Raw genomic sequence first — 17,191 nt, 5'->3', positions numbered from 1 at the left:
AAACATTATCTCATTTTAAGAAAGTGAACCTTACTTTTTCTTGTTAAGATATGCGAGCTAATTTTGAGCGAGAATGAACCAGAAACAGAGTATAAAAAGGTTTCACAATAAAACCCAGAGCAGAGACGAGATTATTTGTCTTATTTTAAGAGTAAGACCGTTTGCAGAACTTCTCAATTTAAGAATGCCATGAAACGAGAACAATTAAAAAATTATTAAAAGTATTATTATTATTATTGTTTCATTGCAGGGCAGAACCTGCTGCTTCATGTCTAACACACACTGCCTGGCCAAAAAAAAAGTCGCCACCAAAACAAAGGCCACACACTAATATTTGGTTGGACCGCCTTTAGCTCTGGTTACTGCACGCGGTTTATTCCATCCAGTGTTCCTCACCAAGATCTTCTTGTGTTGATGATGGTGGAGTCTGACCGCTGCAAAGCCTCTCCAGCACATCCAAAGAGTCTCAATGGGGTTCAGGTCTGGACTCCATGTGTGAACATGATGTCTCATGCTCCCTGAACCACTCTCGATGGAATACCCTGGCCGTTGCTGAACCTAGACCTGAGCAACTGCAGCAACTGCAGCAACCGCAGATCATAGCAATGCCCCCACAGGCTGGTACAGTAGGCAGTAGTAGTTAAATGCAGGTGGACACTTTGCTTTTGGCCAGGCAGTGTGTTAAGATGACAGCAGACTGGTCTATACAACACACAACATCATACTAATAACCATGCTGAAAGAAAACTGTACGGCCATTAAGCAAAACAAAATGAAAAATGGACAAAATGATAAGACCCTTGACTCAATTGCATCCTAAAACACTGAACATGCGGTACGCTGCAGCATCGGCAACTCACTGATATTCTATTGTTCTTCTGTGACATACATGTGACAACAGCTCAGTGGTTAAGATACTGTCCTTGAATCAGAAGGTTGGAGGTTTAAATCCTGTCCAGGACAATCCTTTCTGTTAGAATTTAGCTTAATTTAAGATTTTCTGTCTAGTTTAAAAGTCTAATTTTAGTCTTTTAGAGCCAAGAATTTGGGGCTTATTTTAAGAACTCTTGTCAAGAAAAAAAATCTCACCGCATTGGCAGATTGTTTTGCTTGATATAGAATATTTGACTGAATATAAGATGTTTTTGCTTCTTTCTAGAAGGGCTGTTTTTGCAGTGTACATATTTGTGTATTTGTACATCAGCGTGAGGAACCCGGTGCTCCTGGACTCACCTGACTTTCTCCTCCCAGGGTTCCTTCAGGGCGACGGCCGACGGGTCCTCTGGGTCTCTGCGGAACGTCGTCGGTGTGTGAGCGAGGTTCTCCGACAGGCGACGTCTGGAGAACCCGAACGGACGAAGAACCGGAGAACAACCAGAAGAGTCACGCCAACAACTCGCTGAGCAGTAACTAATACATTTACTGGACGCCATCTTATATATATATATATATATATATATATATATATATATATATATATATATATATATATATATATAGTGAGAGATTCACCTGATGTCTCCGGCGGCGATGAACACCGGCTCTCTGCTCTCCAGACTTGTGATGCTGTCGACTGAAAACTGACTGATGTTATCAGAACTGCTGGTGTGAGCCTCCACCTACACACACACACACACACACACACACACACACACACACACACACACACACACACACACACACACCTATTAATGAATATTAAGATAACACAACTTTACACATCTATAGTTATATACATATTTTTATCATGATTGGTCAGTGGTGCAGAATGACTTCTGTCAAACGAACAAGCTACGAGAAACCTCTAAATTCTACATAGAACCTAGAACCTGAAAGCTAGAACCTAGACACCAGAAGCTAGAAGCTAGAACCTAGACACCAGAAGCTAGAAGCTAGAACCTAGACACCAGAAGCTAGAAGCTAGAACCTAGACACCAGAAGCTAGAAGCTAGAACCTAGACACTAGAAGCTAGAAGCTAGAACCTAGACACTAGAAGCTAGACACTAGAAGCTAGAACCTAGAAACTAGAAGCTGGAACCTAGACACTAGACACTAGAAGCTAGAACCTAGACACCAGAAGCTAGAAGCTAGAACCTAGACACTAGAAGCTAGAACCTAGACACCAGAAGCTAGAAGCTAGAACCTAGACACTAGAAGCTAGAAGCTAGAACCTAGACACTAGAAGCTAGACACTAGAAGCTAGAACCTAGACACTAGAAGCTTGAACCTAGACACCAGAAGCTAGAAGCTAGAACCTAGACACCAGAAGCTAGAAGCTAGAACCTAGACACTAGAACCTAGACACTAGAAGCTAGACACTAGAAGCTAGAACCTAGAAGCTTGAACCTAGACACTAGACACTAGAAGCTAGAACCTAGACACTAGAAGCTAGAACCTAGACACTAGAAGCTTGAACCTAGACACTAGAAGCTAGAAGCTTGAACCTAGACACTAGAAGCTAGACACTAGAAGCTTGAACCTAGACACTAGAAGCTAGACACTAGAAGCTAGAACCTAGACACTAGACACTAGAAGCTAGAACCTAGACACTAGAAGCTAGACACTAGAAGCTAGAACCTAGACACTAGAAGCTAGAACCTAGACACTAGAACCTAGAAACTAGAAGCTTGAACCTAGACAATAGAAGCTAGAACCTAGACAATATAAGCTAGACATACCCCAACGAGTCAACAACAATGCATGCTGTCCAAATGTGTGCGTCCTCACCTCCACCTGCAGCTGTCCGATGTCGTCGGTGGCCCACGCCTCGTCGTCGTTGTCGTAGTTCGGAACGGTGGAGAAACTTCCGGCTCGGTGGTCTGACGTCATGGCGCCGCCACAGTTAGCGTTAGCCGCGGCGCCGCCACAGTCCAGGTTGTCGGCGGACCGAGCCGAGCGGATCCTCGTCTCCGGGATCCGAACGGGAACCGGAGACGTCTCGAAGCTCTCGCACTCCAGCACCTCCACGTAGATGATGTATGGGGCCTGTGGGGGCGGAGCCACAACTTAGCTAGGTCACAGATGTTAGCGAGCTAGCGCATGCTTTTCTGTTTCTACCGGCTTCCAGCCTCTGTGCTAAGCTAGGCTACCAGTTTCAACATGCTTTCAGTCTAAGTGCAAGGCTTGGCTACCAGCTTTCACCTGTTCCCAGTCTCTGTGCTAAGCTAGGCTACCATCTTCCACCTGTTCCCAGTCTCTGTGCTAAGCTAGGCTACCATCTTCCACCTGTTCCCAGTCTCTGTGCTAAGCTAGGCTACCATCTTCCACCTGTTCCCAGTCTCTGTGCTAAGCTAGGCTACCATCTTCCACCTGTTCCCAGTCTCTGTGCTAAGCTAGGCTACCATCTTCCACCTGTTCCCAGTCTCTGTGCTAAGCTAGGCTACCATCTTCCACCTGTTCCCAGTCTCTGTGCTAAGCTAGGCTACCATCTTCCACCTGTTCCCAGTCTCTGTGCTAAGCTAGGCTACCATCTTCCACCTGTTCCCAGTCTCTGTGCTAAGCTAGGCTACCATCTTCCACCTGTTCCCAGTCTCTGTGCTAAGCTAGGCTACCATCTTCCACCTGTTCCCAGTCTCTGTGCTAAGCTAGGCTACCATCTTCCACCTGTTCCCAGTCTCTGTGCTAAGCTAGGCTACCATCTTCCACCTGTTCCCAGTCTCTGTGCTAAGCTAGGCTACCATCTTCCACCTGTTCCCAGTCTCTGTGCTAAGCTAGGCTACCATCTTCCACCTGTTCCCAGTCTCTGTGCTAAGCTAGGCTACCATCTTCCACCTGTTCCCAGTCTCTGTGCTAAGCTAGGCTACCATCTTCCACCTGTTCCCAGTCTCTGTGCTAAGCTAGGCTACCATCTTCCACCTGTTCCCAGTCTCTGTGCTAAGCTAGGCTACCATCTTCCACCTGTTCCCAGTCTCTGTGCTAAGCTAGGCTACCCCCTCACTGTCCCGTGTGAACCAGTCACCTTGTCCTTGGAGTTGAGCACCACGGCCTGCGTGTTGGGGATCCGGCACACGTGGTGCTGCCGCTCGGCGGTGGGCAGCCAGACGCGCGCCGGCAGCTTGTGGTTGAGCAGCGACAGCTCCGAGATCAGCCGCTGCGTCTTCTGCTCTTTGGTCGGCAGCGTCGCCAAACGCTTCCCGATGCAGAGCAGCGACTTCACCAGCTCTCTCTGCGGCCGCAGGCGCTCCGGCTGCAGGCGGGAGTCCAGTCAGCTTAATGTGTGTTTTCTGTGTGTATTGTGTGTTTTCTGTGTTTATTGTGTGTTTTCTGTGTTTAAATGTGTCCTTACCTCCTCGTGGACAGCTTCCACTTTCGGGTTACTTCCTGTCCGCCGCAGGCCGGACCCGGTGGCGTCCGACTTCGACCTCTGGTGCGTCCTCCTGGACGGGGACACGAGCCCCTCCCCAGCGGGCGCGGGGCTGGATTCAGGGGCGGGGCTTGAGTCGGGGCCGCTGGCCGGAGAGAAGCAGGAGGCGGAGTCTGCATGGCTGCTGTTGTGCCTCCGGTGACAGCGGCGGTGAGACGGCGAGGCGTGGGCGGCTCGGGGGTCCGGCGGGGGAGCCGGCGGTTTGAGCTCGTCGGACAGGATGAGCTTGCGCAGCTTGGAGCCTCTGGAGTGGCGCTGCGTGGAGATGTGCATGTCGGAGGAGTACGCGCCCAGCAGCCAGGCCGTCAGCAGAGAGAAGGTGATGCCGGCGGTGCACCGGTGGATCTGAGGGCAGAGGAGACCACAAAGGGGCGCTAAGGACGCCATCTTGTTTTTAAAGCGACCACAAGGGGGCGCTAAGGACGTCATCTTGTTTTTAAAGCGACCACAAGGGGGCGCTAAGGACGTCATCTTGTTTTTAATGCGACCACAAGGGGGCGCTAAGGACGCCATCTTGTTTTTAATGCGACCACAAGGGGGCGCTAAGGACGTCATCTTGTTTTTAATGCGACCACAAGGGGGCGCTAAGGACACCATCTTGTTTTTAATGCGACCACAAGGGGGCGCTAAGGACACCATCTTGTTTTTAAAGCGACCAGGGAGCTGGAAGCCATCATGCCTACAAGTTTTTGAATGTGTGCTTTCTGTGTTTAATGCCGTCTTCACTCACCAGGTACGGCCGGATGGCGTCTCCCACCTCCGTGTCCATGTGCACATACATGTTGAGCAGCTGCGGCAGGTAGAAGTCCACCTCGCGGTCGGGGAAGCTGAAGAGCCGGTTCCCGATGTAGGCCTGCACGCCGGGCTCCTTGGACTTGTACAGGTAGGAGATCGCCATAGAGACGTCGAACAGCTTGGACTCGAACAGGCGGAGCAGCCACGACTGCTTCGACGCCGAGGACGCCGCCGCCGGCAGCGAGGAAGACTCCTCCTCGTCCTCCTCTTTGATGGAGCTCGAATCTGGGCCGACGCGCCACTGAGGTCCGCAGCCCTCCGGCTCTGTGAGGTGTTGTTGTTGTTGTTGTTGTTGTTGTTGTTGTTGTTGTTGTTGCTGCTGTTGATCCTCCTGTTGCTGCTTGTTGTCGACCTCCCTGTTCTGCAGCTTGACCTTGAGAAGAACTTCCTGGCAAGCCTTCAGAGCGACTTCTGGGTCGATCACTGCGGAGGAAACAGGAAGTAGCATTACCTTAGTATTAGCTTAGCATCAGCTAGGTCCTGTTAGCATCTCATAAACACACAACGTAGCAAGACTGCTATGTGCTTGCTGCTTTCTGTGTTTGAATGTGTGTTTTCTGTGTTTTAACGTGTTTTTGCTGGTTTCTAATATTCGTACCTTGGTCAACGCCCAGGTCCATCTCCATGGCGTCCTCAGAGATGGCGTCCAGCGGGGGGGTGGGGCCTCTCTGGCCCTCGCTGCCGCTGCTGCTGCCCAGGCTGCCGGTGCTGCCCACGCTGCCACTGGGGCTGGAGCTGCGGGGGCTGGCGCTGGGCGAGGACGGCTGCTCGCCGCGGGGGGGCGGGGGCAGCTGCAGCTGGGGGCGGGGCCGGGGGCGGGGCTGGTGGTGGTGGTGGGCGGGGCAGTCGGAGGAGCTCTCGGAACAAGAGGAAGAGGAGGAGGAGGAGGAAGAGGAGGCGCTGGAAGGGGAAGACGGGCAGGAGAAGGTGGTGGGGGAGGAGGAGGCGGGAAGAGGCGGGGCCGAGGGGGCGGGGCTTATGTGGTGGGAAGGGCTAAGGTGGAGCGGCCGCAGAGCCGGGGACAAGGAGACCTCGGCGTCGGCCATTTTGGAGGGGCGGGCCTAAAGAAAGACATGTGATGAAGCTCCTCCTCTCTTTTGTAAACAACACAAGTACAACATATACCTCTGAGATGTAGTACAAGTACAACATGTACATCTGAGATGTAGTACAGAAAGAGTACAACATGTACCTCTGAGATGAAGTCCAGCAAGAGTACAACATGAAGTAAAAGTACAACATGTACCACTGAGATGTAGTAAAGAGTAGAGTGTAGAGTGTAGTACTAGTAGTACTAGTAGTAGTAGTAGTAGTAGTAGTAGTAGTAGCAGCAGCTAGTCAGGAGCTGCATGAATTGAAAATATGACAAGAACCTTGAATGTGTACTTAAGTATTTTAGTATTTGTAAAAGCAGATTCATTATTTAAACTCAGCATGAATGAACGTCATGAACACATGAATATAACACCTGAATATAACACATGAATATAATACTTTTACAGTCAATATGTTTCCTCCTGAAGACATCATCATCATCATCAGTGAGCTTCATCTGATCACACACAGCTGAGCATGATGTCATCACACAGATGTGTCTATGTGTGTGTGTGTGTGTCTATGTGTGTGTGTGTCTATGTAAAACAGATTTTATTTGTATATTACTATTATTATTACTTTTAGTAGTATGTACTCTACAAGTAGTAGTATTATAGAGGTATTGTACAATTATTACGGGAGTATTATGGGAGCATTGTACTAGTATTGTCCATATTGTATATGAGTATTGTACTAGTATTTTCCAAGTAGTATAGGAGTATTGTACTAGTATTTTCCAAGTAGTATAGGAGTATTGTACTAGTATTGTCCAAGTAGTATAGGAGCATTGTACTAGTATTGTCCAAGTAGTATAGGAGTATTGTACTGGTATTTTCCAAGTAGTATAGGAGTATTGTACTAGTATTGTCTAAGTAGTATAGGAGCATTGTACTAGTATTGTCCAAGTAGTATAGGAGTATTGTCCTCGTATTGTCCAAGTAGTATAGGAGTATTGTACTAGTATTGTCCAAGTAGTATAGGAGTATTGTACTAGTATTGTCCAAGTAGTATAGGAGCATTGTACTAGTATTGTCCAAGTAGTATAGGAGTATTGTCCTCGTATTGTCCAAGTAGTATAGGAGTATTGTCCTCGTATTGTCCAAGTAGTATAGGAGTATTGTACTAGTATTGTCCAAGTGGTATAGGAGTATTGTCCTCGTATTGTCCAAGTAGTATAGGAGTATTGTCCTCGTATTGTCCAAGTAGTATAGGAGTATTGTACTAGTATTGTCCAAGTAGTATAGGAGTATGAGTTAAGAGTCAGTGAAGCACTATAAAGTAAACAAGGCCTTTATATTAAAATAACACAAAATAATACTGCACAAATGCTAGTGTAAAACCAAGATCTTAGTACTATGAAATAAACTTACAGTACCGGCGAGTATTTAGATATTCAAGAGTGTATTTATAGGAGGAAGAGGAGGAAGAGGAGGAGGAGCAGTGCCGCTCCCTCCTGATGAAAACAAGCCGGAGGAAGGAGGTGAGAGCCGGGCTGCAGAAGGCCCGCAGCCCGGCTCTCACCTCCGGAGCCTGGTACTAGCAGAGTACTTGTACTAGTACTAGTAGCACTAGTACAAGTACAACACGGCGGCTCGGTGACGACGAACAAGAAGAAAGAAAAGAAGACCTACCGGTTAAATGTCCGGGGACTCGGGTCTGGTTTCCGGGTTGGGTCGAGGTCTCTGGTCCAGGATGTAGTCCGAGTCTCTGGTCCAGGATGTAGTCCGGGTCCCTGGTCCAGGATGTAGTCCGGGTCTGTGGTCCGGGTCTCAGGCTCGGTCCATCTGGTCCCGGGTGCTGCGGCCTGGCTCCGCTCCGCTCGTGACGCAACATCCGTGAAGACAGCCGCAGTGCGAATCAACGGCACTTCCGGTTAATACTTCCACAATAAAAGCATGAATCAAAAGGGATTTCTTTCTTTACCGTACGTGAAATAAATGCGTTTAATAACTATTTTCACTAGATCAAATGAAAACTACTAATAATAATTTTATATATATATATATATATATATATATATATATATATATATATATATATACACACACACACATTTGAAGCATCTGAAACAATCTAAAAATACATAATTAACATTATATTTGTATATATATATATATTATAACGTTTTTTGCTGAAAAATATTATTAATCAGTTAGTTGGTTGGCAAAAAATAAATCTGCCTTTGTATTCCTGCACATTTATTATTTCCTATTAAACACCCAAGCTTTTATTTTGAAACCGGAAACGGGTAAGGGTCACATCAGCAGCTTGACGCTGCAGCGAGTTCTGGTTTAGTTTGGACCAAAACGTTATAATTTATATTTAATGTATTCATTTCTATATACATTTTGTCTAATTTACTTTTTATTTTTTCACACTTTTTATAATTTTATATTTTCATTATTATTTAATTTGCTCTTTTTTAGTTTTCTTTCAATCTAAACCAATAAACATGCACGAGCAGCTTGTGTTCAAGACAACGTCTCGTAGCTTTCCTGACCGCACAGTTACAATATGCTGGAGACATTACACATTATATAACACAAAATAAATAAACATGTCAAAAAAAGTATGACAAAAAAAGTGACAAAAAAAGCATGACAAAAAAAAGTATGACAAAAAAAAGTATGACCAAAAAGTATGAAAGGAAGAAGGTGAAAGTGTGGAGCTGAAAGGAAAGAAGCGACCAGACGGGCTCTCTGCCAGTGAACGCCTCTTCCTTTATTCCAGTCGCTCGGCGGAGGAAACAGATTCACATGAAACGTTCTGGCTTCTGTCCTCCGTCACAACAAAACAAACAAGTAAACAATAAACAAGGAAACAACAACAGAACAGGCTGGTGGGGGCAGAAGGTGCATCACTGATTACTGTGGCGTCCAACCAAAAGGGGCGGAGTCAAAGGGACAGTGTGGACACTTGAGTGACATCTAGTGGTGACCGGGCAGACTGCATCTACTTAAGCCCCGCCCCTTTCTAAGAGCAGTACGGTGGTCTGCAGGAAGGTTTGTTCAGGAGTTTGAGTTTATGTAGAAATGTGTTTATATATATATAAACCGGAGAAGATCAAATGTTGTTTCTAAAGAAGCAACATTTTGTTTGTCCTCTCTCCTCTGTCCTGTGTCCTCTCTCCTCTGTCCTCTCTCTCTTGTCCTCTTCCTCTTGTCTTCTCTCTCTCTCTTTCACTTTTGTTTAAGTGTTCACAGACCAAATTCTAAATTTCTCACAAGTCTTTTATTCTTCACCACAGCACTTCATACTGTGTGTGTGTGTGTGTGTGTGTGTGTGTGTGTGTGTGTGTGTGTGTGTGTGTGTGTGTGTGTGTGTGTGTGTGTGTGTGTGTGAGAGTGTCCACACTGTTCCTTTAACTCTCTTTTTGATCTAAAGCAGTAAAGTGCTGATTACAGGAAAGAAAAACAAAGTTATTAAAACACAGAACGTCACAGGTGGAACATGCAGGAAGCCATAATAATATCAATAATAATAACAACACAACGTCAACAAGCTGCACAACCAATGAAAGCAACGAGAACAAAAGGAGACGCGAGCGATGAGAATCAGGAGGACTCCATTACCCAGAATGCCCTTTGGGAAAAAGAGAATTTAATGTTCTGGATTCAGGAAAATGTAATGTGAGTCTATCAGGAAACAGGCTACGTTGAGTTTGGACTGGGAGCTCATCATCGTCACCTTCATCATCGTCATCATCATCGTTGCGCAATAATCGCAGCGCTCGACCCGGATCAGCTCGCTCGACCGGCCGTCTCGTCATCTCGTCACCTGGACCGCCGGCGGAGCGCTTTGCTTTTAAAATGCTGGTTTTCTGAATGGAGTCTGGTGTGATCGGTGCTAAGCTACGCTAACGTTGTAGCAGCTCCACCAACTCCCGACATAACGTCACGTATAACCTAAATACGTCATTGTTTATATATTTATGCACATAGTTCTCGGTACTAACGTGATGTATCATAGAGTATTTATGTTTTTTATATATATATATATATATATATATATATATATATATATATATATATATATATATATATATATATATATATATATATATATATATATATACTTTGTATGTTTATCTTATTTTTTACGCAGCATCAAAGGTCTCTTGATCACTGGACTCGTACTTCCTGTTTACTTCCTTTGAGCCTAGCGTCTACAAACCGAGGGCGGTACCTGAAAGAGCACCGCCGACGGGTCCAGTACAGGAAGTGACATCAGAGGACGCCGCGTCGTTGAGTCTGATCCTTTAAGGTCGACGCGCCGCTACCCGAATCCCGATCCGCTATCTTTGATTACCCGACCCGTTTCTGTTTTGAGCAACGCGGCTCCACAGTGAAAGATTTACACGACTTCTGACCCGGGTTCCTACTGCAGGACCAAACCGGACCAGACCAAACCGGACCAAACCGGACCAAACCAGACCAAACTGGACCAAACCGGACCAGACCAAACCGGACCAAACCGGACCAAACCAGACCAAACTGGACCAAACCGGATAAAACTAGATTAAACTGGACCAAACCGGTTTTAACGTTGAAACAGTTTTTAGTTTGAACTTTTCAGTGGTTTCAGTTCTGAAGGGCGGCAGCTCGATTCCCACGTATTGGCACTTCACTTTAGAGATAGAAACACATGGCGGCCCTCAGGGGGCGCTGTGAGCGAGAGGACAACTCACTTTCCCATCATGCAACAGGTTTCGTTTTAACAGTCAAAAAATCTTTTCAGTGTCCCTTTAAACACCCTGAAGCTCTCTCTCTCACACACACACACACACACACACACACACACACACACACACACACACACACACACACACACACACACACACACTGTTTAGAACAGAGGAACTCTTTAACGAGGAAATAGTTTTTATATTCAGAAGAACCTTCACAAGGTTCTGACCCGTAGTACCTTCTGCATTCTGTCCTGTCCACTTGTTTCCTTCCCTCCTTCCTTTGCATCGCTTCTTTTCTTTCTCCTCCTGTAGTCTGTTGAGATGAAGGAGACGAGGAGACGAGGAGGCGAGGTGGGGACTGGAGGCTCCGCCCCCTGAGGACTCTTCTTCAGGTCTCAGACCTGCAGATTAAGAGCCGCTGGTTTTTACCAGCGTCGTTATTCCGAGTGCAATGGAAGCCAGCGGCGTGGAGGGGGTGTGGCTTCATGTATCCTCCGCGATTAGCTCTCTGTCGATTGCCAATCTGGGATTTCCACCAATCGGGGAAGAGGAGAGAAAGGTAAAGGGGGCGGGGTTTGTCTCGCAGGTGAGTGAGAGCTGATACAAAATTTAAAAAAAGAGGAGGAGCTAGTGAGTCTTGGAGGAGCTCTCCTCTTCCTCCTCTTCCTCGCTCTTCACCACCGCGACAGAGGAAGAGGAGGAAGAGCAGGGGTTGTCGTGCAGCTCCACCGGCGTCAGCGTTAGCTCCACCTCCCCCCGCTCCTCGTTTAGCGTGGGAGGCGGAGGAGGAGGATGAGGAGAGGGAAGCGGGTGGAGGTTGTTGGCGGGCCGCGGGGCCTTCTGGATGACCTCCACCATCGGGGCGCGCCCCGCCAGCTCCCAGCCGGGGTTCCCCAAAACCAGCACGCCACGGTGCTCCATCAGCCGGCGGCCCGAGTCCGGCAGTGGACTCAGCACCAGCTGACCCGGCTGGTCCCGGATCACCAGCTCCAGCACCGGCTGCGAGGATGAGGAGGACGAGGAGGAGGAGGAGGAGGAGGCCTTCTGGATGACACCGCCAGTCAGGGAGGTGATGACAGGCGGGTGTGGGCGGGGTTTAGGAGACAGCGCAGCGGGGGGCGGGGCGGGGGGAGCGTCCTCGGGGCGGGGTTTCCTCGGCCGGCCACGTTTCCGTTTCACGGGCGGAGCGGCAGTCGGCGCTCCTGCGGTGCCGGCCGCCTCTGGGGGGCGCTTGCCGCCGTTGCCCCCCCGCGGCTTCTGCACCACCGAGGTGGGGGCGGCGTGTTGAGGAAGAGGAGGAGGAGGAGGAAGCGGGGCGACCTTCTCCCGCTCGTACGCCAGGCAGCCCTGAGGCAGGATCATCACCGGGACCGGCCCGCCCGGCTGCTGGGGCAGCGTCGCCATGGCGATGACCTTCACGCCCCCCGAGCTCGCCCCGGGTCCCGCCCCGCCGCCGCCGCCGGGGGGGAGAGGGGCGTCTTTAAGGGCCAGCGAGGGCGGAGAGCAGCGCAGGGGGAGCGGGGTCTTACCGGGGGCGGAGCTACGAGGAAGGATTCTGGGTAACTGCTTCATGAAGGCCTCCACCTGCAGCACAGGAAGTCACTTATTGATCCGTGATCGATCGGGAAGGAAGTCGGATCGCTGATGGAAACAAAACTTACCGCCGGACGCAGCGAGGAAGAGGAGCAGGAGGGCGGAGCGTCCAGGGAGGAAGGCTTGGCTGCTGCAGAGGATTTGTCTCCAGACGCCGACTTCAGTGAAGACGAGGACGAAGAGTCTCCGAGGTCCTTCTACAATCAGACAGGAAGTGGTGGTTAGTAGACAGGAAGTGGTGGTTAGTAGACAGGAAGTGGTAAGCAGACAGGAAGTGGTAAGCAGACAGGAAGTGGTTAGCAGACAGGAAGTGGTTAGCAGACAGGAATTCACCTTGTGATCGCCGTCGTTCTCGGCTTTGGAGACGGGGGCTTTCTTGATGACCTTGTGGGTTTTGGTTGGACCTCCTGCAGGTCACATGACCACAAGACTCATTCACACAGAAAGACACGAGCTGGAAACATGAAGATCAACTCTCCATGTGTGTCCATGTGCTCTCACTCACACACACACACACACACACACACACACACACACACATACACACACACACACGCACACACACACACTGTCACATACACACACACACACACACATACACACACACACACACACACACACACACGCACACGCACACACACACACTGTCACATACACACACACACACACACACACACACACTCTCTCTCACATACACACACACACACACACACACCTGCGAGCGCGGCGGCGGCCACCAGCTCGGCCTGGCTGCAGCGCGGGTTGACGATGTGTTCTTGTATCAGGTAGCGAGCGATCTCCACCACGGTGTCGAAGGAGCGCTTCAGGATCTTCTGAGCCCAGTCGCAGATGAGCTCGCACGCCGCCTCCGTCACTTCCTGTTTGTACGTCTGGACCAGCTCGGTCAGCTCGGCCTGGAGGGGAAGAGGAGTGTGTGTGAGAGAGAGAGAGAGAGAGTGTGTGTGTGTGTGAGAGTGTGTGTGTGTGTGTGTGTACCGGGTCGTTCTTCAGGTCCAGGTTGGGCAGCAGAGGCATGTTGAGAACCGTCTTCCTCCTGATGCCGCTGTAGCAGTACGTATCAGTGGGTTAAGGGTACCACCACAGGTGTGTGATTGTAATTGTGTATTATTTGGTGTGTGTTACTACACTCTGGTGTCACTCCATTCACACTTCAAAAGGTCCTCAGTACGGGAGCAGCAGCAGCGCTGTGGTTATGATGACATACCACTGCAGATGTAAAATCAGTAACACAACCAGCAGTTAACGCAACACACACAATCCTCACATGCACGTGCACGTGCTCGTCTATAGCTGGGTGTGTAGGTGCTGATGGAGGCGCTGTGGCAGGATATTTGGACTGTCCTCGGCCTCCCAGCCTGCGGGCCTTGATGTTGGGGAAGATGTCTCTGATGATCTTCCCGAAGTTGGCGGCGCTGAGAGGACGATGCTGCAGGTTCTCACAGTACCTCCTGAGGACAGAGACAGGAGGTCACGGGACCGACCCGGCGACCTCGTGTGTTGTTGTTGTTGTGAAGCCTCACCTGTACGTCTCGTAGACATCCTGTTTGGGCAGACAGGTGTCAGAGTGCTCCTCCAGGTGACTGCGGATCCAGTTACAGGTGTGCAGCTGGTCAGCTGTGTTGAAGGAACCAGAGTCACCAACGCCAACGCTACTGGAGACAAAGAGACAGAGAGACAGAGAGACAGAGAGACAGAGAGACAAAGAGACAGAGAGAGAGAGAGACAGAGAGACAAAGAGACAGAGAGACAGAGAGACAAAGAGACAAAGAGACAGAGAGACAAAGAGACAGAGAGACAGAGAGACAAAGAGACAAAGAGACAGAGAGACAAAGAGACAAAGAGACAGAGAGACAAAGAGACAGAGAGACAGAGAGACAAAGAGACAGAGAGACAGAGAGACAGAGAGACAAAGAGACAAAGAGACAAAGAGACAGAGAGACAGAGAGACAAAGAGACAGAGAGAGAGAGACAGAGAGACAAAGAGACAAAGAGACAGAGAGACAGAGAGACAGAGAGACAAAGAGACAGAGAGACAGAGAGACAAAGAGACAAAGAGACAAAGAGACAGAGAGACAGAGAGACAAAGAGACAGAGAGACAGAGAGAAGGTTTAAGACGAGGATGTCTCCCTCTGGTATCAATACAGAACCTCAGAACCAGGCCTGAGACAGAAGCGGTTCCCTTCAGAACCCGGTTCCTCATGGAGGTCACCTCTTGTCTCCGGAGCTCGGGCCAGAGGGCAGCTGGAGGTACAGGTACAGCTTGTCATTGTCAGAGAAACGCTGGACGTCTTGCTGAGGAAGAACACACACACACACACACACACACATGAGCACTGAGACACACACACACACACACACACACACACACACACACACACACACACACACACACACACACACTTACTAGGATCTGGTCCACTTTGGTCTGAACACTTTTCCTGCAACACAGAGAGAGATTTCATCATGTAAAGTTGTTTAGTAAACTTTGTTAAGATTTTTAGAACATCATGTAAACAATGTGTAAACAATGTGTAAACAATGTGCTCGTAGAAAAAGATGAAGCCATATTTAAATGATTAAATAACTTTGTTGTTAGGAAATAGTGTTTTCAATAAAAAAAAGGACACAAACAAACGTACATTTCCTCCTCGATAAAAGACGCATTATGTTTGATTCCATGTTTGTTTGTATGTTTGTTGACATGTTTGTTTGTTGACAGTGTGTACAGCATCTCAGAAGAGGACTTACGAGATGTTGCTCTTGAGTTTCTGCAGCAGCATGCTGGGCTCCGTGTCCCCCTCCCCCCCCTCCCCCCACTCCCCCGCCTCCAGAGCATCCTCCCCTCGCTGCGGGGCATCGAGCCGCCGGTCCTCGGACATCTGGACCGACTAACCGGTGCTGAGCGGTCGCGGCATCTGAGGAGGAGCTAATTCTAATGACACATATATTTGTATATTTCTAATAGATTAATAGTACAATAATACACTTAGTACACACAATCAAAAATGTTACCAATTACCACTACTACCCTGAAGCGGCGTTACCATTACTACTACTACCCTGAAGGGGCGTTACCATTACTACTACTACCCTGAAGCGGCGTTACCCGTTACCACTACTACCCTGAAGGGGCGTTACCCGTTATTAATACTACCCTGAAGGGGCGTTACCATTACTACTACTACCCTGAAGGGGCGTTACCTGTTATTAATACTACCCTGAAGGGCGTTACCCGTCACTACTACTACCCTGAAGGGGCGTTACCCGTTATTAATACTACCCTGAAGGGGCGTTACCCGTTATTAATACTACCCTGAAGGGGCGTTACCCGTTACCACTACTACCCTGAAGGGGCGTTACCTGTTACCACTACTACCCTGAAGGGGCGTTACCCATTACCACTACTACCCTGAAGGGGCGTTACCTGTTACCACTACTACCCTGAAGGGGCGTTACCCATTACCACTACTACCCTGAAGGGGCGTTACCTGTTACCACTACTACCCTGAAGGGGCGTTACCTGTTACCACTACTACCCTGAAGGGGCGTTACCTGTTACCACTACTACCCTGAAGGGGCGTTACCCATTACCACTACTACCCTGAAGGGGCGTTACCTGTTACCACTACTACCCTGAAGGGGCGTTACCCGTTACCACTACTACCCTGAAGGGGCGTTACCCGTTACCACTACTACCCTGAAGGGGCGTTACCCGTTACTAGTACTATGTTGAATGGGCGTTACCCGTTACTTGTACTACCAGGGGGTATTACTAGTAGGCATGTATTCTGGGGAGCGAAACACAACCCAGTCTCACTCAGCAGCTAATGTTAGCTAGCGATGCTAACGTGACAGCCCCCCCCCCCCCCCTATCCCTCATGACGGTTTACAGCGAGGAGAGCCGGTGGTCATGTGTCACACACACACACATATACACACACGCCGACACATTACTGCAGAGCTAACTGGCAAGCCGACAGACTAACTGTTAGATGACCGAGGTTTAAATGCAAACAGATGTAACAACACCCGGAAGTCGTAGGCGCCGAGAATACTGCGTCTCGTGCAGTTAATACTGGTAACTGCTAGACGCTAACAGGCTAACTAGCCTAGCTAGGCTGCTAGCAACTAGCAGGCGCCATTAAACGTGTTTTTACACTCTATTCTTAATTAAAAAATATTTCCAGGTAATAGTGTATTAATTCTGTTTTTAACGGTCGATCGAGTCGGCGAGTCGCGTTTGAGTATTTATTTTAAAAAAGAAAAAGAAAGTACCTGAGCCAAGATACAGCAAAAATCCCCTTCAGATGTTTTTGTGATTGGCCGACTCCGTTATGTCTGCCTGACTACAAAGCCAACGTCTCTCCCGATTGGTCAGCCGTCGCAAATCTACCCAGACACCAAAAGTGGGTGAAATTCCATTCGTCGAGCGAAATAATTTTTCTGACGGGGATTATTCTGATTGGACACGGTTACCTGGTCTGCCCAGTTACAAAACAGATGACTTGATCTTGCGAAATCTGCCCAGCAACAACCGCCTGTCCAGACCGCAAAAGCGAGAAATAGATTTCATAAACACGTCTGTTTGGTAGATATTAAGCATAATTCATATTCACTTTATACAAAGATTTTTCA

At 48.7% G+C, this 17,191-nt stretch overlaps 2 protein-coding genes across 4 annotated transcripts in view; both read right to left on the bottom strand.

Moving 5' to 3' along the window:
• The window catches only part of LOC137780670 (phosphatidylinositol 4-kinase beta-like), a 14,143-nt gene extending 6,057 nt beyond the window's left edge, over window positions 1-8,086 (bottom strand). For both annotated transcript variants that reach the window (XM_068568834.1, XM_068568835.1), the window contains exons 1-8: window positions 7,886-8,086; window positions 5,758-6,220; window positions 5,095-5,582; window positions 4,287-4,709; window positions 3,960-4,187; window positions 2,729-2,986; window positions 1,513-1,619; window positions 1,234-1,338 (exon numbers count right to left, since the gene is read on the bottom strand). In XM_068568834.1, the coding sequence (XP_068424935.1) occupies window positions 1,234-1,338; window positions 1,513-1,619; window positions 2,729-2,986; window positions 3,960-4,187; window positions 4,287-4,709; window positions 5,095-5,582; window positions 5,758-6,205 (2,057 nt within the window). In that variant the 5' untranslated portion in view covers window positions 6,206-6,220; window positions 7,886-8,086. The remainder of the gene's footprint in view (window positions 1-1,233; window positions 1,339-1,512; window positions 1,620-2,728; window positions 2,987-3,959; window positions 4,188-4,286; window positions 4,710-5,094; window positions 5,583-5,757; window positions 6,221-7,885) is intronic.
• A 3,030-nt stretch (window positions 8,087-11,116) lies between these two features.
• rfx5 (regulatory factor X, 5) lies at window positions 11,117-16,955 on the bottom strand. 2 transcript variants are annotated; one of them, XM_068568836.1, is made up of 11 exons: window positions 16,832-16,955; window positions 15,305-15,471; window positions 14,961-14,994; window positions 14,766-14,848; window positions 14,076-14,207; window positions 13,887-14,003; window positions 13,531-13,609; window positions 13,250-13,448; window positions 12,868-12,941; window positions 12,603-12,731; window positions 11,117-12,525 (listed from the first exon to the last, which is right to left on the bottom strand). In XM_068568836.1, the coding sequence occupies exons 2-11, from the start codon at window positions 15,433-15,435 to the stop codon at window positions 11,569-11,571; spliced, it is 1,935 nt and encodes a 644-aa protein (XP_068424937.1). In that variant the 5' UTR covers window positions 15,436-15,471; window positions 16,832-16,955; the 3' UTR covers window positions 11,117-11,568. The 2 variants fall into 2 exon arrangements, with proteins under 2 accessions (XP_068424937.1, XP_068424939.1); XM_068568838.1 differs by having other exon boundaries at window positions 14,076-14,204.
• Between the last annotated feature and the right edge of the window lie 236 nt (window positions 16,956-17,191).

This window comes from Clinocottus analis, unplaced genomic scaffold, assembly GCF_023055335.1.
Source record: "Clinocottus analis isolate CAN_PGR_092001 unplaced genomic scaffold, fCliAna1.0.p SCAF_81, whole genome shotgun sequence".
NCBI lineage: Eukaryota > Metazoa > Chordata > Actinopteri > Perciformes > Cottidae > Clinocottus > Clinocottus analis.
Note: the sequence above shows the minus strand (reverse complement) of the source record. Positions and strands in the feature narration are given on the sequence as shown.